Source organism: Bidens hawaiensis, unplaced genomic scaffold (assembly GCF_021521415.1).
Source record: "Bidens hawaiensis isolate Kalapana, Puna unplaced genomic scaffold, B.hawaiensis_p1.1 tig00000055_1, whole genome shotgun sequence".
Taxonomy (NCBI): Eukaryota; Viridiplantae; Streptophyta; class Magnoliopsida; order Asterales; family Asteraceae; genus Bidens; species Bidens hawaiensis.
In genome coordinates this window covers 3,797,969-3,819,287 of record NW_027491016.1, presented here as the reverse complement: position 1 = coordinate 3,819,287, position 21,319 = coordinate 3,797,969, and the positions used below count along the sequence as shown (strand labels likewise).

The window sequence follows — 21,319 nt, the reverse complement described above, 5'->3', positions numbered from 1 at the left end:
TCATTCTCATATTTTTTCTTAAAACCTTAAACTCCATTCTCACTTAAGGATGTATCACCTAAACAATGCTTTTACACCAATCACACCGAGCCACTAGGTTGTTTCAAAACGCCGAATGTCGTGGCAACGAGCTTGTTATTAAACGGGGTGATAAAAAATTTTGGTCACATTTAAATAACCATGGCATACATGATCAAGTTCTATCTCCTTTGTGGTTGGCCGGTTTTGGTGGAACAATAGATCGTAATTACCGCCTTCTTGATCGTGGGTTAATCACGTCCCTGGTGGAAAGATGGCGTTCTGAAACCCACACGTTTCACTTACCATTTGGTGAAGCAACGGTGACGTTAGAAGATGTTAATATTTTGTGGGGTTTACGGGTGGAGGGTCCGGTAGTTTCCAGTGTAGAGACACTAAGGAATCTCGACGAACGAAGTCACAGGGTATGATATCTATTAGGTATTGCTGTTCAAAATGCATCTAGTGACTTACCGGGTAACTCGATTAAGTCAACCATCGTTTTCAAAAAAATAAAATCAGCCATGTCTCAAATCCCAACCGCGGAGGAGTTAACACAACGTGCACGTTGTGTCATCCTTTATTATGTGGGTGTTCATTGTTTAGTGATACCTCCAACAACTTGATAAGTTTATTATTTCTAAATCACCTAGAAGATTTAGAGCAATGTGGGCGACTAAGTTGGGGTAGTGTCGTGTTAGCATCTTTATATAGAAATCTTTGCAAGGCAACATCCAGTGGCGTAGCTTGGACTAAGACACCGGAGGGGGGGGGGGGGCTCAAAATATATACAAAAATTCACAAACAATGGGGGGCCGGACTCCAATTTTTGGGCAAAAACACCTAAATTTACACCGCGCATAAAAAATTTCGGACGAAAACGGGTAAACTTACATTACTACGCGAAAAAACTGGGGGGGGGGGGACCCCCGGCTCTAAGTAAGCTTCGCCAGTGGCAACATCCTCATCAACAGTAACCATATGTGGTCCGGTGTATTTATTACAGTTGTGGGCATGGACGAGAATCCCACGTATGGACACCCATGTGTTATCATAACTACCAAAATGCAAGTTCATATGGTGCCATTTATGTTATCACATACTTATTTTACCTTAATTTTAGTTTCAAATATTATGTTAGTTTCAATCATAAATCATGTTTGTATGGTTCCCATCATAAATTATGTTAGTCATTTTTTAAAGTTCTGTATTGAGAATATTAGATGCATGAGAATATTAGTAGGGCGGTATGAGAATATTAGTAGGGAATAAGAAAGTTTTGCATTGTTTCAATCATAAGTCATGTGTCACCTTTAAAAATAGCTCACGGGTTGTGATGATTAAAAATGAATCCGGCTACCTCAAATGACTGGTCTGTATGGTGATGCCGCATGTCAAAATGGAATAAAGTTGGATCTAGCCATCTGAGATGACTGATCCAGTCACCAAACATTTACACATCATCGCCTACGTGAACTGTCACTAGGAGAGAAGAATTCAATCCAGCAATCTCAGATGGCTGGACACCTAAATCTTATTTGTTCCTTTGTCAGATACCTAAAAGCCACTATTTTAATGCTACACCTACTATTTAAAAAAGAAAAAAATCGCATGATAGGGTAGTTGGCCCTTGGTTCACGCTTTGGTCTAATTTTAATTATGTTTTCTATTTATATCCTGCCATGTACTTGTAATCTTGTATCATTTAATAATATAAATTCTAGTTGTCACCTGTGAATGTAGGCCAGGCTAGACCGAACCACATTAAATATTCGTGCTCGATTATTTGCTTTCGTGCGCAAGTGTGTGCACTTAAACCATAACAACTGATATCAAAACTATGACTCTCGATTGGGATCACACAAAGAACATGTAGAACCGAGTCTTTCTCGCTGTCGAAACTAGTCGCCGCGACGCACCACCACAGCTGGGTCCGACCACCACAGGGAAGAGAGAGGCTATCTTCGGCTAGTCTTTCTCCATATCCAGTCACCGGCAGTATGTCTCTTTGTTCAAGTTCTGCAATTTTTTTCGAAAGAAATTACCTTCGTAATTCTTAAAGCGTCACTGTTGATCAGAATTCAGAAATGAGGTGGTGAAGCAGAAAATGAAAGAACAAATCTATAGACCTCATGTTTATTTATATATTTCTCATATCATATGATAAATATTCATTTTTGCCAGGAAGAGTGGAGTGTAATAATATTAGCCGAAGAGAGTGCACTTTATTGATTGAAAACAAGCTCACAGGTTATTCCTACATGCCACAGCAGATCATGTGTTCCATAACAAGAGAAAACATAATACCAAGAAAACATAAATGAACAAGTTCCAAGGGCTTCAGTCTTATGAACAGTTGAGAGCTTAATTAAGAACTTGATACATTGCATTATAGTGGTTATACTGAGGTTTTGGTTGGCTGTTATGCAGGTGAGCATGGTGGTTGTAGTGGTGGTGGTGTTCCATCATGCTTTGCCCATTCTCCTGTGCTTTTGTGGAAGTTTCCGGCCACCCCTTAGACGGGTTTCGCGTTATCTCCAGCAACGACTCTCTAACATGGTCAGCTTGCACCATTTCACTATCTTTCTTCTGTTAGACCAAACACAAAAAGTTTGCAAACTCTTAAATCTTGTTCCGCAATTTGTATAATCGTCTGCATTTAATGATATGAAATATACCCACAAAATGGGATAGCATTTCGTTTTGTGGGCCTTGTTTACTAAATTTGGAACATGACACACAAAATGAGATGAAAAGTAGATATCACCTCAACTTTGAAGACATTTAAAACCAAACATCTAAAGCTAGTAACATTGACATTAGTCACTTCGAGTCCCAGAGAGGTAAAGGCCTCCATTAACCTCACGAATCCTCCCGGTTTGTGCTCGTGAAATACTTTCACGTAGAACTCATTTCCATCTAATGATGCCACTTCCACTTGTGGCTACACAAACACAAACAAAGAAGATATGTTAAAGAAACTCATCGATAATTGATATCATAAACGGGAACACGGGTGTTACCTCCATTTGTTGACCTTTCTCACTAGCCCCATCAATGTCCGCATTATGTTTGGAGACTTCATTGTTACCAATGACTGAATAAGCTTCCGGTTGAGGGCCGTTCATGAAAATCCCATGGCCGTGACTATATCTACGCTTTTGTTTACTTCCATTTCCGTGCATCACTTCTTGTTCAACAATGGTGCTCTCGTTGTTTGTAGTATCCTCGTCATCCGAATTCTCTTCCAACTCATTTTGGAAATCTTCCACCTGCCTCTTCAACTCCATCACATACTCGATCGCGTCCTTGAGAATGGAGGCTCTATCCAACTACAAATTAAGAAGATAAACAGTAGGTTTGAGTTATGTTTATTGGGCTATCTTCTAACATCAAAATCAAACTCAATGGTCATGACCTTTTCATCCTATTTGTCCGAGTGACTTGTTTTGAGTGTTTTTATTTTGAATAGGTTAAATCATAACATTTAGAAGGTTCAAAGTAGGGTGGCAACTTTTTAAAGGGAACAAAAATAATTAGAGTACAGTTTGCCATGTCTAACTCGTTTAATAAACAAGTCGTATTCAAGTTGATTTGTTTATTAAAAGCTCAGGTTGACTTGTTTAACCCATGTAATTAAATAGGTTTGCTAAGCCGTTTATGACCACATTATCCAAAAATAAAGAAAATTACTCAGTTGAGCATACCTTTGTGATTTTGGGTACTAGGGAACGAAGCGTGTAGAGTCGATCGTTTAACTTCTTTCGTCTTCTACGCTCCGCCATGAGGTTCTTGGATTGCGATTTACCATTCCTCCGACGACATTTAGGATCATCATCTTCATCATTTTGATCACTACAATCAGAGACAGAGTCCAAACGGTTCATATCATTCCCTTGTTTCTTTGAAGCATTCTCTAAAGGCTCCATGAGATGCCCCTTGTTCATGCTGTCACTCATCATCTGCCCTTGCAATGCCATATCTATCTCATGATCAAACTCAACATTCTCCTCCAAACTAGGATCAAAAGGGTCATCATGGTTCATCATCATAGGTTCACTCGTTCCTTCCAAAAACATGTTCTTTGCGTTTCTGTTTTCCCCATAGTTAAAATGTTGTAAGAAGTTCATTGGATGCATATGGCCATCAGAGATATTGTGTGGTGAGAGATTCAGGTTTTCTAATATGGTTGCAGGTGAAATTGGTGGTTGAAAATTGTTACATGGATCTTTTTGATCATCTAATACTTGAGCTATGTAATCCTTCGATTCGCCGTCTTCTAAACCATCCATGTTTACCGAGAAGTTTGACGCTACATTAATGTTGCTAAACACATTGGTCACAAAATCAACTATGCTTTGATCTTCTGCGATCTACAACAAACAACAATGGTAATAAAAAGTGTGATATATCATGGATGTCCAGAAGTACTTATATCATTCGTTGATACGTTGCTAACACGAAACATTACTTGTTTAGATACGAAGAGTTCAACGAGCCCGAATGAAACAGGAATCAATGCTTTTGTCCCTAGATTTTCCTGCTAACAAAGAATTGTTTACAATTAATGCTTTTTTTAAATAATAATACATGAGTTTAAGATGGATATTTACCTCACAAAAATTTTAATCGGAGCTATTGGAGAAGTTGAGCCATCTTGGTTGATTAGATATCATGGTTTGGCCATATATTCTGTATATTAAAAAACATTTGGTTATATATAATTCATTATCTAGATATGTAATTACCAACACCAAACAAATTTATTAAAAGTGTAGGATTTTTCATAAAAGTGATTAAAAGTTCGGATATTTATTTGTGACATTCAATTTCCTCATACATCCTAGATATAACAATTTGATTTATAAAATTTTAGGTGTAGACTTTATGTTTGACCACATAAACTCGAATAATTTTCTACATAATGTGTTGAGTCAGGTATGGGTTACCATACAATATGTACGTGACAATCCGCACACCTTTGATTCAATTTGAAACTACGGGGCGGCATAAATGTAAATAACCTAAAACTAATTTGCGGTTTCTTTATGCACTCATCTCTTTAGTTTTTAAACCGTAATCAGAAGTCAACTATGAAATCTCACAAATTGAACGTCGTTGGTCATGGACAATATAATAAACAACATCAAAATCAAAACATGGTTTTAATTGCTAAGATTAATCTGATATTCTATTTGTAATTGCTGATCGAATCGTAGTCTAATTCATGAGATGCCCGATTGTAATGAATATCAACATGCGCAATTATTAATCCTTGTTGCGTAATTATAATCTACATTCAACCTCCGCAATTAATCCTTAATGCGTAATTATCTAAATTCAACATGCGTAATTAATCCTTATTACGTAATTATTTAGATTCAACACACATAATTTGACACGCACAATTAAATATAATAACCATGCTTATAATTTAATAAAGCATATGACATATATTATGTGAGATTAAACCAAAATGGGATACTGACATACATGATGCATGATTAAAAAAATTAATCATGCGTAATTAAATCCCGGTGGGTATTCAGTCAATCGAAGGCTTGCTCAATTTTTTTCCAGTGTGCTTACATTTTCACTTTACGTGCATCAAATCATGTACTTATTTTTGGCTTAAAGTCAATTTTCAATTGAGTTTAGATATGAATTTGGTTAAATTTGTTGGAATGTTTGTGAAACTGTTAATTTCACAAATATAAGAAAATATTTTTTTCTAATTTTGGACATCAATGTTTATATATGTATTGTGTTTATATAAATATTAAATATGTCGTTTGGGTTTATGTTGAAAGAGTTTCTCAACGAATCGAACCATGTCTAAAAATAGAGCTAAGATTAATAAGACATCGATGTTCAAAATTGAGTGTTTAAACATGTTATAAAGCAGTCAAAACTTCAGCCCGACAAGTGGATTAAAGACTGTAACAACTTACAAATAAAAATAAATAAATTAGTCAAAAAGGAGTAAATATAGGAGTTTTCATCCCATATTGGTAGAGGAAGAAAAATAGAATCATTCAACCTAGGTATAAATAAGAAGGTAGACTTGTGTCTTACATCATCAGTAGATTACAAAACTTGTAACCTGTTTGTAAGGAAGAGAGCTCACGTTATAATATTCATATATGAAAAGACATTCTCAGTGGTTCTAGCGAGGGTGCACGCACCTGATGTGCACGGGCTAGAACGAAGTGCGATAGGTGCAATGTGACGCTTTGACAGCACTTCGCAAGCTCGCATCGTTGCTAACTGCTTGAGAGCCGCTTTAGTATTTTTGAAAACCAGTTCCGTCGTGCTACGCGACAGGACCCAAGCCTCGTTGCAATACGCGAAGGTCTATAATTATTCAAAAAAATTTTGTATTCTTTGCGCTACGCGATTTGAAAACCAGTTCTATCGCGCTACGCGACAGGAAAACCCAAGCCCTGTCGCTATACTCGAATGTCTATAAATTATCCAAAAAATTTTGGTATTCTTCGCACTACGTGAAGGGTACTTAAATAATCCTTTGCGCTACGCGACGTTGTTGTTACGCACACGTGACACGTTACCTACCACGTGGCATAGCTAGGCTGACTTGGCAACCCTATAATTCCGTCGTGCCACGCGACACCATTTGTGGTTTTTGCGATACACGAATGAACCAAATTTCAGCTATAAATAGGGTGGAATCCACACTTCATTTCCTCGTCCAAATTTCTCAATCTCTCTCTCACTTTCTAATATAGAGGCGTTTTAGTATAACACCTCGAGTATTCTTAACCAATCCGCTCGAAATAAGCTTTGTACACGAATCCAAAAGCTCTGCCTGAACAAGGTAAGACTTTGTGTCATCGTGTAAAGATCCTAATCTCGTGATTATCGTTATGATTATCTGTTTATACTAATCTAAATATACTACATTGTATTTAACTAGGTGCTTAATACCAAGAAGCTCTTTGTTTATAAACTTGCAATGTGAGACATTCGAGTTTTTATACAACTCACATTTGCATGAGACAACTGGTTTTCCAATAGTATCATGATGACTTTTAAACTTATTAAACTAATGATAGATAGTCCGAATGTTTTCAAAATGTTTTAATTGTTGACATATCGGATGGTTGCTGATAGTATTGTGGGGTTTTGTATACAAGGCTACAAGGCTTGCCTAACGGGTGAATACACGTTACTCATTGGACAAGTGTTAGCCAATAAGTAATATGACCACAGTCAAAGACAGGGTCGAGTGACAAGGACCTTTCGCTAATTTGTAAACAGGTAGGTGTAAAAACTTCTTAATGCTGATGTGTCATTTGTAAATGAATGTACTCATCATTATTTTTTACTGATCAAATATTTTTAAACATGTTTTAGATGACCTTTTATAGACACATAATGATGCCAGCTTAAATAAATAACTTGTCACCAAAATAAAGAAATATGTTTTGTAAATTAGGATTTATTCATATTAAAACTTATGTTTGAATAAAAAATGGGTTTTATCTCCAGTTTACGAAATGAAAATCATGGTGTTTTTATACTCTGATAAATTTTTCCTAACTACGATCCTGATTAATTATTCCGCTGCAAAATATTTTAATAAACATCGATACCACCACTCGTGTTCACGGAACCCCCCCCCCCCCTCCCAGGGTAAAGGGTCGGGGGTTGTGATGAAGACGGCCTTCATTTAGTACAGAAGTTGGAAAGAAAGAGTTTGGCAATTCAAAGTATTAAAACCAAATAATGACATTGATGACGTCGAATGCCATTTATCTTCGTTTTAATTTCGGTGGCTCTTGATCTGTCTTCAAAGGTTGGCTACCATTTCTTTCATCCACGATATAAACCAATTAGATGAGTCTTGATTGAACATACATACAAGAAAATAAACAATCTTGAGATATCTTTGTATGCTCTCAAGAATACTAAACATATACTTTTGTTCCAGCATTCTTGAAGGTTCTTTTTCAGGCTTGATGGTTTATTATGGTAGTTTAACTGCTTTTAGTTGTTGTATCATGGGAGATAGAAGCGTTCTCACTACAGACACGAAATTTGTTTTAAGGGAACTGTGCCAAACACGGGCTTTGACTTTTTTGCTTTTACCCCTTTCTTCGTATTTGCTTCTTTCGATTGTAATTCGTATTGTAATTTCCTCTCAAGTTATTTGATTTTCCACTTGTGTTTTATTTCATAAATAAAATGGTGAACGGTTTCCCTACAAAATGTATTTCCGATTGGAATTGGTACTATAGTTGTTCCTGATCCAATCATAAATTCAATTGGGTTTAAATTCCTTTTTGTAGCATGATTGCAGCCGGCTAATAATTAGGAGGAAGGTGGTATGGAACGAATATTTTCAATTTTGCCATCGTATGTTTGTTTGAAATCAAGGGCGTAGGTTGTCGCGCATCCTTTGTACGATAAAGAATTATTATATTTTATCATTTCATTATTTCTAACACTTGAGGATATTTATGTTTTCATTCCGGTCATGCTTAAAAATATTTTTAGTTAACTTGCTATTAATATAATAAAAGTGAGTATTTTTGCAACAAAGATAAGAAATAAGAAGGTTAACCCGGAGTCAAAAGGCATTGAAGAAGGTAAAAGAGAAAGAAGGTGACAAGCATCAGTGGTTGGGTGATGAAAGGCCACATCTTTGCATTGAAACAACAGCTGTTGATCATGTTCTCCACCATTCCCATTCATAAGCCTTGCATTACTCCCAGAGCAGCAGCAATCCACCCATTCAATCACCCTGTAAAATCAGTACTAATGATATATTAATAACTATGACGACCGTATGACACACCGTATGCAATGCATACAAGCTAATCAAAAGCAGTGGCAGAGAAAAACAACATACTATATATGCGCTTCTCGGCATATTATAAATGCTGAAACAAACTCATCTGTGTACGTACCTTTGATCTTTACATGGTTTCCAAAGCACGCAGTAGTCCCAGCTTTCGGGACCGACGGTTGATCTAAGCCTTTCCATCACTTCTTGGATCACCTCCATTTCCACTGTATGCAAAACAATACACATTAAAAGGTGGATAGTGTAAGTTAATTGGTTTATTAAGGACTATTTAAGCAACAATTATAAAAAAAGAACACTTATGTTTTGAGAAATTTGTAATATTTATGGGAATACATACCAAAAATAAAATTTTATAATACAAAATTGATAGTTAGTTAGTTACAAAATTATAGTCAATGTGCTTACTTGCCTTTGTCAACTAATTTCATGAATTATAAATTTCAACCTTTATGCCTTGTAAAAAACCCTAATTTTTCATTTTATACAAATAATCAAGTCGCATATGTGTGTAGATTGCCAGAAAGGTACAGATCATATAAATATTCACTTGATAAAGAATATACGAGTGCTTCATCTACTTCATCTAAACATTTCAAGAAACCATATATAACAACAAAGTGACAAACTATATCAATCTTTGTATGTTATACTTCATTCAAAAGTTTTAAAAACCGTCTATACAAGAAGACTTCTTGAAGGAATAATCCTTCAAATGTTTAACGTAGTGCGCCAAACTAATTCGACGAAAATCAACTCATATCAAATATCGGGAAAAGAACATACCAACCACTTGCATAGCTTGTATGCTCACTTCATCATGGTTATGATCCTCTTTTGACTGAAACAAATGTAGAGATATATTATTATAAAAGCAAAATGATGAAAACAAAACACGTACAACCACTAAAAGCAAGATATACCCTCCTTTTTGATAGCAACGGTTAACAACTAGAAGATACCCACCTCATGTTGCTCATCTTCACATATCTTATGATCTCATGAACATTCAAAGCAGAAGAAGGATTGAAAATAAGGCGATCGAATGAGAAACTGTCACTTTTTCAAGATACATATAGATGAAAGTAGGGTTTCAATTATATATGCAGATGTTTTTGTGGTAGGTGAAGTGTAGCTGATGCATGAGAGAGAGAGAGATAAAGAAACTAAGTTGTTGTGTAATTGGAGAAATATGTGCTGTTAGGATGGGGGCAGCCCAGATTGCATGACCTAAGATGGCGTATAAATTTCCTTTACTACTTTTTAATCCTTTATTTTATTCCGTTTGTATGAGTAATTAACAAGTATCTAGGGTAAAAAGGAAGATAATACGAGGTGATAAATAGCCGGGCGGATACCGCTAAACTTTTTGATGTGTTATATTTTATTTGACGATCATTTGACACCATATAAGATTATAATTGGATGATTACATCATAAATTTTCTTGAACGATGAGAGCATAAACGCGGAAGAAAGATAAGTGGGGGATTAAATTTGAAGTTCTATGAGTTTTTTTTGCATGAGGTGAATGAGAGATTTGTTATATGATTACCATAGTACGCTGTTCTTACTATAATTTTCAACAACTAATAATTTATTTTTAAGTCCATCAAACCTAACAACTGTAGGATTTAAACTCTTACATCTTTAATAAAAGAGAGCACAGTCGCACATACTACACCCCCAAATACTACTAGATCAAGTGACCTTTGATGTAAACGGTAATTTACGTTGGAATTTTTGCAAATGTTGATAACTTGAACCACTAAAATAATGTTACTGACATTTAAAAATGAAAAATACACTAAAATACGCTAATAACAAATAAATAATATCATGGACGATCAAATCCATTGCTTGCGGGTAATCTAATTTGCGAATATTGTCGACGGACATTAGCAATTAGAGATCACCGACAACTTTTGTTAGGTTGTATAAAGTGTTCATTTCCGACGGATTTTCCTACAAAATTATTAGCAATCGGATACCGAAAGATTACCAAAGAGGTCTCTTAAGATTTCAAACAGAATTGTCTTAAATAATTCGTCGATAAATATCATTAGTTAAAAAAATTAAGATTGTTAAAATTCCTAGAAAATAAAGATAACTTTTAACCTTTGGAAATTAATTAATCCGACTTAACTGCATGGTTATCTGGTGTTCCGCCATTTAAAATAGTGGAAGTAGGATTTTTATCTTGTGTTCCGCCATTTCATATAGCGGAACCCACTGACATCTCTTCTGTCCGTTTGATTGGAAAATCTCACAACAAGAACTAGCATGTCTCTATAAATTTTACAGACTTTCGCCATTTAAAATGACAATAATGATCAGATTTGACAGATTTGACGGGTCTTTTCATCTTTTTGACCACACGTTTCACTTTCGCTATTTCAAAGACAACAGTGAACAATAATCAGATCTGACGGGTCATTTCACCTTTTGACCATATTATTTATTCTTGCCATTTCAAATGACAAGAGTGAAGTTTAGAATTTTTTAAACTTTTATTATTTTTTTAAAATTTTAATAAATCCTACTAAATTTTTTTAGTTTATAAAAAAATACTTGTATTTTTTGAAAACGGCTAATTTGAAAACTACATGTTTTATTAATATATTTCACATGTGGGACTTGAACCCAATAACTCCCCCCCCTCTTTTAAACCAAAGTATTGAGGTTTGACACTTCAACCGCTTGAAGAGGGGAGAGAACTGGGTTCAAGTCTCAAATGTAAAAGATATTAATGAAACGTGTATTTTTCAAACTAGTAGTTTAAAAAAAAATACATGTATTTTTTAACAAACTGAAAAAAAGTTATAAGGATTTATTAAAATTAAAAGAAAATAAAAGTTAAAAAAAAAATTCTTAACTTCACTTTTGCCATTTGAAATGTTAAGAGTGAATAGTGTGATAAAAAAGATGAAATGACTCGTCAGATCTGATCACTTTTCACTATTGTCATTTGAAATGGCAGAAGTAAATAGTATGGTCAAAAAGATGAAAAGACTTGTTAAATCTATCAGATTTGATCATTGTTCACTATTGCTATTTGAAATGAAGGAAGTTTGTAAAATTTACAGGGCCATGCTAGTTGTTTTGTAGGATTTGCCGGTCAAACTTACGAAAGAGTTGTCAGTGGGTTCCGCAATTTGAAATGGCGGAACACAAGATAAATGTCCTACTCCCACGATTTCAAATGACGAAACACCCAATAACTCTCCAATTGAGCCAACAAACGCTGACATGTTATGCTATCATTCTAGGATCTGTCATTTCAAATGACATATCACCTGGTAACCATAAAATTTTTTCTCTTTCTCAAAAACCAGATTCACTTCAATCATTTATGCCATTTTATAAAAATAATTGTTAGGAAGGGATGAGTGTGTGTGTAGAGAGAGAGAGACATAATAACGAGAAACATGGTTACTGACGAAGTTCTATCTATTAAAGGCCGCTAGAGATATGGTGATAGGTAATCTCATTTGCGAATGATTACCGATAGATATTTCCAAGGGTTCACCGAAGTTCTACTATACCGACAAACCACGACAGTCTTTATGAGGTCACTACCCTATGCTTGTTTCTGTTTCCAACAAATAAATTAGTGACGTAATAACAAGAAACAAGTTACCAATGAATTATTCGGATTGTACGTAGTCATTGTTCCAACAAGCCACATACCAAATGATTACGTACAAGATCCCTTTACTTTCAACAGAACCGCCCTCGATAATTTGCCAATAGTAATAATTAGACACAATTATGCAGTTAGTCTATGACGTTTTTCTAAACTATTAAGATTGGATGTTAAAGTTTAAAAGTTACATGTATGGGTACTAAGGCTTTAATTTTTTAACAATGTTAGGTACTTACTTTAACTTCTATTAAACGCTAACATAATTTGTGTCAACTTGCCGTTGTAACGATCGGGCTTACCAACGCACGGGCTTTAATGCTCGGGCTTTTACCAATGCCCTATTTTTACCGACCGAATAAACATCATATAAATATTTTTCACTACTAGAAAACAAGGCTTTTGCGATGGCATTTCTAGTCGCAAAGCAGTCGCAAATAGCCTGTTGCGACCGTTTTTCAACCGAAAATGCGGCTGGAAAAATGTAGGTCGCAATTGCTATGTTGCAACCATTTTGCGACTGCTGTTTTATTTGCGACACTGCTTCCGTCGCAAAATGTAGCTACCACTGCAGCCATCGCAAATGTTGCTACCACTGCTGCGGCCACAACTTTTGCGACCACTCCTTCGCAATTTGAGAGACATGGTCAACTGACACCCTTTATTTGTTCATGGTTTGATTAATTTATACTCACAATATCAGTTTTGCTCTTTTATTTATATATCTATGTCAAAACTGGTGATTTTTCTTATTCAACCTCGTGAAACAAACGAATACGGTAAAACCCGAAATGTTACAAATCTATATTATTTTGTATGCATTTTGTAACATTTCGGGTTTTACCGTATTCGTTTGTTTTTGTTTTATCGTTGTACGAACCTTATTCGGATTCTAATCCCTAATAATACTTGCATTTATGAGTAATTAAGTTCTTTAATGTTCACTTTAGGCCCCTCATATTTTAGATAATGTTTAATTCTTGTTTATTGCATAAATAGTTCAATAATTAACCTTTTATCAAACCACAAGGACTAAATATAACAAATAATGAAACTCCCCCCTCCTGGTTGCCGAAACGCCACGCGACCGCGGGCTCCAAGGTGGCCGTGCGGCGTGGTGGCTTAGCTGTGCAGATTCAACATTCGATTTCCTTTCCTAACTCGTTTTTGGCAAATAAATCACGTATTTTAGGTATAAGTGAGTGAATTAAGGTCCAAGAAAAAGGATTATAACCACATTTCATGTCCACATTCGTTCCTTACTGATCAAGAATGAATTTCTTAGTTTATTTCATTGATTTTCTCATTAAAATCATATTTACTTGCTTAAACGAGTATTATCATCATAATTGGTTCGTTTTTGCTATTCCTATATAAACAACTCTTATTCACCTGTAACACCTATGCATTTTCATGCATGAAATCACTAGTCTTTTATACTCGTATTTAATAAGGTCCATGTATTAGTTCACCATCTATATTATTATGGAATCATATATTATTTATTTCTAGTTATTAATATTATTTTCATATGCACAATTAAATGTTTCTATGTACATTTAGTTATACATGGTTAATCGTTAACGTGACATGTTTAACCAGGAATGCCTAGATTTAATATTTGTCATTGTCAATTTTATCCTAAAGTAATTTTATTTATATCCTTAAATTCAAATTAAGAATAACCTTCTATAATATTCTATTCTTGATCTCCAAGATTAGCCTTATCCAAATTTGAATTCAAGTCCTAGTCAAATTCTATCTCTAATTCATCATAATCTCTTCTCTAAACACCCCTATAAATAGAACTCCCTAGCACCCCTAAAATTCATTCCAAACCTGCATATTCCAAAGCCCCAAGGTTGAAAATTCGTGATCATCATCCTCTCAAAGATTCACAACTCGTTTCCTTCCTAGTAAGTTCTATTTTCCGTTTAATGTTTTGTTCTTTCATTCTGCAGAAAAACCTTTTATTTCAACGCTTAGATCTCGGTCATAATATATCCAAATCACGAATTTCAAAAGCCTAAATTGGTTCTTTATTTGTCTAGTATCTCTGTAATTTTTGGTGTAAAATTTTATAAACTTTAAAAATGTTTTTATTATTTTTCTTTAACAAAGGGTCTTGCTGAAAATCCTAACACATAACTTTAGCCTCAAAACAAATGTCATAACTCACTCATGTTTACGAATTATGACCCAATTTTTGGATATATTGTAGACCTTCTAATTATAAAAATTATCCAACTGGAATCTCCTCAATTTGTTAAAGTATCGAGTTTTAGTGATTTTTCTACTAAACTGACTCAGAATCAGACCCCTCGGTAGTCTATGAATTTTATATATTTTTTTTATAAACACTTAAATATTATAAAAAATATATATGTTAAAAAACTCATACGGTTACAAGATATAAAATTTTCGTAATCTAACTCAAAGGTTTACTATTTTTTAAAAATTCGTGTCTTGAATAGTAAACAACCTATTCTTTTCTGGAAAAGATAATCTAAAACCCTAAACCATAAAGTATCACTTGAAACCCTAAAATCCAATTGTACTTCCAAACAAACACCAAGTCTATAGATATTCAACCAAGGGTTCTGTCACCAAGGCTACGGCCTAAGGAAAAACCAAGTGGCGTGTCCGGGCGTGAATGGACCCACTTACCTTTTCCTGGGAACCTGAGGTCGGAGATTCTATTCCACCGAAATAGGGTCACATTCTAACAACTTTCTTGATCATTAGGGCTCTAAACAAAAGCGTTACAAGTCTCAATTCATCAACGAAGGTGAGTTCATAGCCCCTTTTACATGCTTTTAAACGCTTTATACTTCGGGGTGGAAACATGCATAATCAATTTGTTTTACATGTTATTTGATTCAAGCTTTATTCATGATATTCATTGTGTGATTATTACAAGTGTATACTTAATCGCATGTACAACCATTAACTTGTTAAAGCCCGTGGTAGTATGATGATAGATCTATTGGCCCGACCCGCCCACTCAGGCCTCGGGTAGAGGCCTGTGTGTTCAGAATCCGACGATCGTTAAACATTAAACATAATAGTCTAATCGTGGATTAGACGACTCGCTAAACGTGTTAGAGGTTTGGTTGTAATCACTAAAGTATACAAAGTAACTTAACACATATGGATTGCTTTCAAGTTAAAACTTATTTTATTAAAACCTATGTTCTCACCAACTATTTTTAGTTGACACTCTCGCATGTTTTTCAGGTATTGGAAATTTGTTTGTTGAAGATTACTTGATGCAAGATATAGGATTGCATGATTGGATCTAGATGACTATAAAACAATTCATTGTATCTCTGTATTGCTTGATATTAAATTAAATTTAACGACTATTGTAACACGTAGTATCATGTGCTATGAACAATCACTGTCTCACCTCGACGTATTCCGCCGTCGGTTGGGGTGTGACAGATTGGTATCAAAGCCATGGTTATAGGAATTAGGTTATAAGAATTTCACCGACCTAGTCTATAGCCGTCCCCTTATCTGTTTATATTGCATGATTGCATGTGTTACATTGTGTAGTAATTGCCATATTACTTGATCTATATTATATGCTACATGTTATATTATTTGGTTTGATTACATGCTTCATTATTCATTTTAAGTATTATATACTACATTACTTACAATTGATTTTATGCTAAAAACATATGTTACAATAGGTTTCTTAAATCGTATTTGTTAAATTTAAAATTTGATGCCATATTATTTGTATTAAATTTTGAATGCTACACTATTAGAATTAAGATGACATTTTATTTGTGCTTAAATGTTACGCTTCATTAAATAAATTATATGCAACATTGTCTGTTCCAAATCGTATGTCATATTTTTAATTCAAATTGTATGCTATTTTGGTTAACTTAAATTATGTGCTACTTACTTGTGCATTATTTAGATAATAATCTTTGCCTAAATTTTATTCTTATGTGTCCAGCACTTTCACTCATCATGCTAATTTTATTCTTAGTTTTAATACCTTCTACCAATTTCTTTAACCCTCATCGAAGTTTTAAATCTTAATAACTAGTAAAGAAAATGAGCAATCCTTACCAAATCTACCGAATGATCCGTAATGCTTTCATTGGAATTCCCGTAGTGAGTGTTTATATATAGGCTAAAGTAGGTCTTCCTGAACTTTAAATAGATTTAATTACTTTGATCTATCCAATGCATTTCCTGTTAATTATTTCAACTAAGATAATTTTTTTTTATTTCATTCTATCATGGCACAATTTGCTGTAAGTCCCCCCGGGGCGTCGCCGATCGATACGAGATCCGCACGAGGTTTAGGAGTGCGGAATCCTCCTAGACTCGTTTAATGGTGTAGAAGACGAAGAACACGATTACACACATACAAACACACGAACAAACACACGAATGGGATAAACACATCTGCAGATCTTTTATAATAATCAAAACCACGTTACATACCGAACATAAACAGAAACACGGCCGACCCGAGGTGAGCTCTACCTCGGGCCGTCCCACACGACTCTCCCTCTCGGTTTCTCTCTAGACAATTGAACTACACAAAACACACTCTAACTTTTCTGGATACACAAACCTAAACAAGACACGTATATATATATCGAAACAACTTCGCGGGCTTGGGCCTGTAGGCGAAGTTGTTCTAACTTCGCATATGGCAGAAGTTGTTACAACTTCGCCTACGGCAGAAGTTGTTAAAACTTCGCCTACGGCAGAAGTTGTTACAACTTCGCCTACGGCGAAGTTGTTATAACTTCGCCTACGGCGAAGTTGTTCTAACTTCGTACTTCGTTTCCGCTGATCAGAATTGCATAGCGACGGTCACAAAATGCACCAACAGACTCCCCTTTGACCGTTGCTCTCAATTCTAACAAACACAAAAGATCATCTGTTACAAAACATGCACCAACAGACTCCCTCTTAACTGATGATCTTCTGTTTGCTCTTCAACCAGCCGTGTCTGAAACTGTCGTGTAGCTTCACAAATCTACCAATCACCCAGCGTCTTCCATATCAGATCTCCCCTTCAGTGTAAGCTTCTCCGACTAAATAGATTGAGGTCTTTGAAATGCATGCATCCCCGTGCCTAATTGATCATCTCAACCAATCACGTGAGTCCTTCTGACTTCACCAACACGTGAAGTTGGGCTCCCTCCACAACTTCACCAACACGTCGGCATACGATAAGGTTTAATCTTCAACTACTCAACATCAAGTTATCAATTTCATCACAAAACCACCTTGACAGAATCTAACACACATGACCATTAATTAATCCGAAGCATCTTCAATCACCAGGGATAACGATCAAGAACATAAACACTTTAATTCCCGATTAAATCCAACTTGTTCCAGAATTTTCACTTTAATAAATAAGCATCACGTTTCAGGATCCAATTCTCGATCGCCTTGAAAATAACATAAATAATATGCTCTGACCGCAATCCAGTAATGATAAAAACCTTCAGTTCAATTTGACTTTCTTCAGTTGGTCAACCTCGAACAACAACAATTTCATTGCCCACAAACACCCAAATATGTGTCAATATCCAGTTTCAATCAATATCCCATTCACAACCTCAACTCCATATCCAGAGTTGACACGTATTTGTTCACACGTAAGACCAAGAGATAACAAGTTTCACTCGTTGACGGAACAACGTCTTCGGTCTCACAATAATCGCGTACACCTGGCCATACAGACGAAAACTCTTTTTTTTTTTTTTTTTTTTTATAACTTCGCCTAAACTCAACTTCGCTCCTCCTTAACTTCGTCTGTCCAAAACTTCGCCTGACAGATAACTTCGCCTGAGATAAGCGAACTTGTGAGGTAGGCGAAGTTGTGAATAACTTCGCTTAACCTTATATCTTCGCCTAAACCCTAAAATTTAAGCGACAACTTCGCCTGAACCCCATAACTTCGCCTGCGGCGGCTGTTCGGCCAAAAAAGCATCAGAAACGTGCCAGAAACACCAAAACGCAGATCTCGAACCATAGCATAAGAGCCTAAGGCTCTGATACCACTTGTAGGTTCCCCCGGGGCGTTTCCGATCGATACGAGATCCGCACGATGTCTAGGAGTGCGGAATCCTCCTAGACTCGTTTATTGGTGTAGAAGACGAAGAACACGATTACACACATACACATACACGAACAAACACACGAATGGGATAAACACATCTGCAGATCCTTTCATATAATAATCATAACTTGTTACACACCAAACACGAAAACAAATGACGGCCGACACGTATATATATATCGAAACAACTTCGCGGGCTTGGGCTTGGGCCTGTAGGAGAAGTTGTTCTAACTTCGCCTACGGCAGAAGTTGTTACAACTTCGCCTACGGCAGAAGTTGTTACAACTTCGCCTAAGGCGAAGTTGTTACAACTTCGCCTATGGCGAAGTTGTTCTAACTTCGTACTTCGTTTCCGCTGATCAGAATTGCATAGCGACGGTCACAAAATACACCAACATTTGCGAAGTGTTTGTTTTAACTCATCCTTACCTTATCATTTTATCTGATTCTCAAATCTCATTAACACTTTGTAACTCTACTTGTTCATTTATTTTCTTATTCGTTAATATAATCGTTTATTGAATCTTGATTGTTTCCTTGTTTATTTCATTAGCATAATTGTCTGTTTAAGCTCGATTGTTTGTCTGTTTATTAAATTAACAAAATCATCTTTTCAACCTTGATTATTTAATTGATTATCCAAAAACTTGATTGCTCACCAAATAACTTAGTTGTCTAGTTGTTATATCAAGGAACTTAATCATTTATTTGCTTATCTAAGAACTTTTCCCTTTACTTACTTATTTAACAACGTGATTATTTACTTGAACTCGAATGTCTATTTGTTTACCTAAGAATTTGAATAACAAATTGTCTCTCCAAATTATTTATCTAAATATTTGATGTCATACTTGTTTATCTAAAGAACTTGACTAACTGCATGACTATCTAAGAACTGAACATCTATAAACTTAATTATTTTTATGATTACTCATGAATTCGATTTTGTTGTATCTGATTACACATGAACCTTTTCAATGATATTCATTTATGAACCTATTTTAGCCACTGCTTATGTATGAACCTATTTAACTGATAATTACTTGGGGCTTACACGATTGATAACCTGTGAACTTATTAAATTGTGAAAACATGACTATTACTCATGCTTATTTGTTCTTCCATGAAAACGTGAAACTAAATCCTACTTATGTTTATCTATAACCACTTGAAACTTGATTATTGCTTATGATTATTGTCTTCTTCCGTGAACATATGAAACTGGATTATTAGTTATCAATATCTCTTATTTTAACTCTTTCCATGAGCATAATTTCTCATAAAAACCTGATCACATGCGTGTTTACATATGACTACATATGAATATTGTTTGATCTTGAATCCCTTCCGTAAATATACTTCTTCATAAACTTGACTACATACGTGCTTATATTTTATTACCTATGATTGCCTGTTGGTTTGATGCATTCCATGATCATACTTCTATACATATGAAAACTTGAATAATACATTATTACGCATGATTACTTATGATCTCAATTCATTACACACGCATATTTTCTATAAAACTTGATTACATATATGTTTATATCCGATTACTTGGGGCCACTCATGATCCTAATTATATTTCAATGAACATGTTTTTTTTCTGTAAAGCTTGATTGCATATATTCTTACTTATGATTCTCTATGAGCTTAAATTCTTTTCGTGAACATAATTATCTATGAAAAACTGATATTTGTGCAGAACTGTGTATATGTGAACCATGCTTGTATGTAAACTCTATTTTTTTATCAAATCTTATTTACCCATAAAGTATTATTTTATTTACTTAGTGCAACTTGAGTACTTACAAGGTTATTGTCTAAGGTGGTTAGTCGTCTATAAACTTGTCTGGCTATAAATGTAATTGACTGCGTAACTCGAAATCTATAAATCTATTTTCATGAGCTTGATTTTCCAATATGTCTATTTCTTTGCATAGTTATCTAGTAGAAGCATTTTGTGTACAATACTTTGTGTTACGTTTCAAAGCATGATTGCATGCAATTTGGTAATTCAAATAACTAGCCATTCAAACTTATCATATTGTACCCAAATATTTTCACCATCTTTAATGTTTTCATAACCTAGTGCTCGTGTTTGTGTATTCTTATTCAACATCTCGGGGTTGACGTATTCTTGTTCAACCCGAGACAGGGCTAGATTATCATTAAACTTGCATTTAATATTCATATTGAACAACATTTTTATCATAATGATTATCTTATTTATTATTATTATTTTACATTTTTTTACCATACATAATTGGATGAACTATGTGGACCATGTGGTGAACAGAGTAAATGCGGGTGCACACGTAATTATGAAATTCAACGCATGGAACCCATAGCAAGTTCTGTTGTGTGTTATGGCATAGAAGTCTTTTAGTGATTAGGAAAACGAGACGACTGGAATATGGTAAGGACATGGTGGATACGCCGTTGGTAATTCCTATACATAGGTGTCCCTGCAATATCGCCAATCGTAGTGTTTTTTGTGTCACGGGGAGTTTTGTGTTACCCTGAAACTTTGACCAACATTATTAAGATTTTTTTTTGTAACGAATTTTAAGCATGCTCAATTATTTTATAAGCATCGAAGTTTCACATTTCCCGGAAACTTATCTAAACAATTCAACTCTCCCTTATCGTTTACACTTAAACTCTCTATCTCTCAATCAAATTCTTGATCAAAAGATTATCGCTTGATATCAAAATAG

The 21,319-nt window shown here is 35.0% G+C and overlaps 1 protein-coding gene across 2 annotated transcripts; it reads right to left on the bottom strand.

Annotated features, from left to right (window-relative positions):
* Nucleotides 1–2,261: 2,261 nt before the first annotated feature.
* LOC143529809 (transcription factor ABORTED MICROSPORES-like) lies at nt 2,262–9,688 on the bottom strand. 2 transcript variants are annotated; one of them, XM_077025543.1, is made up of 9 exons: nt 9,632–9,688; nt 8,949–9,051; nt 8,603–8,782; nt 4,632–4,710; nt 4,490–4,558; nt 3,726–4,391; nt 3,042–3,350; nt 2,786–2,962; nt 2,262–2,607 (listed from the first exon to the last, which is right to left on the bottom strand). In XM_077025543.1, the coding sequence occupies exons 6-9, from the start codon at nt 4,308–4,310 to the stop codon at nt 2,383–2,385; spliced, it is 1,296 nt and encodes a 431-aa protein (XP_076881658.1). In that variant the 5' UTR covers nt 4,311–4,391; nt 4,490–4,558; nt 4,632–4,710; nt 8,603–8,782; nt 8,949–9,051; nt 9,632–9,688; the 3' UTR covers nt 2,262–2,382. The 2 variants fall into 2 exon arrangements, with proteins under 2 accessions (XP_076881658.1, XP_076881700.1); XM_077025585.1 differs by having other exon boundaries at nt 4,490–4,710.
* Nucleotides 9,689–21,319: the final 11,631 nt, after the last annotated feature.

Excerpts from the sequence above, each read along its gene's own strand:
- LOC143529809 (XM_077025585.1), bottom strand. The coding sequence starts at position 4,310 with ATGGATGGTTTAGAAGACGGCGAATCGAAGGATTACATAGCTCAAGTA. Across the intron at positions 3,351-3,725 it reads TAGTACCCAAAATCACAAAG|TTGGATAGAGCCTCCATTCT; the intron begins GTATGCTCAACT and ends CTTAATTTGTAG. Across the intron at positions 2,608-2,785 it reads TAAATGTCTTCAAAGTTGAG|AAGAAAGATAGTGAAATGGT; the intron begins GTGATATCTACT and ends TTGGTCTAACAG.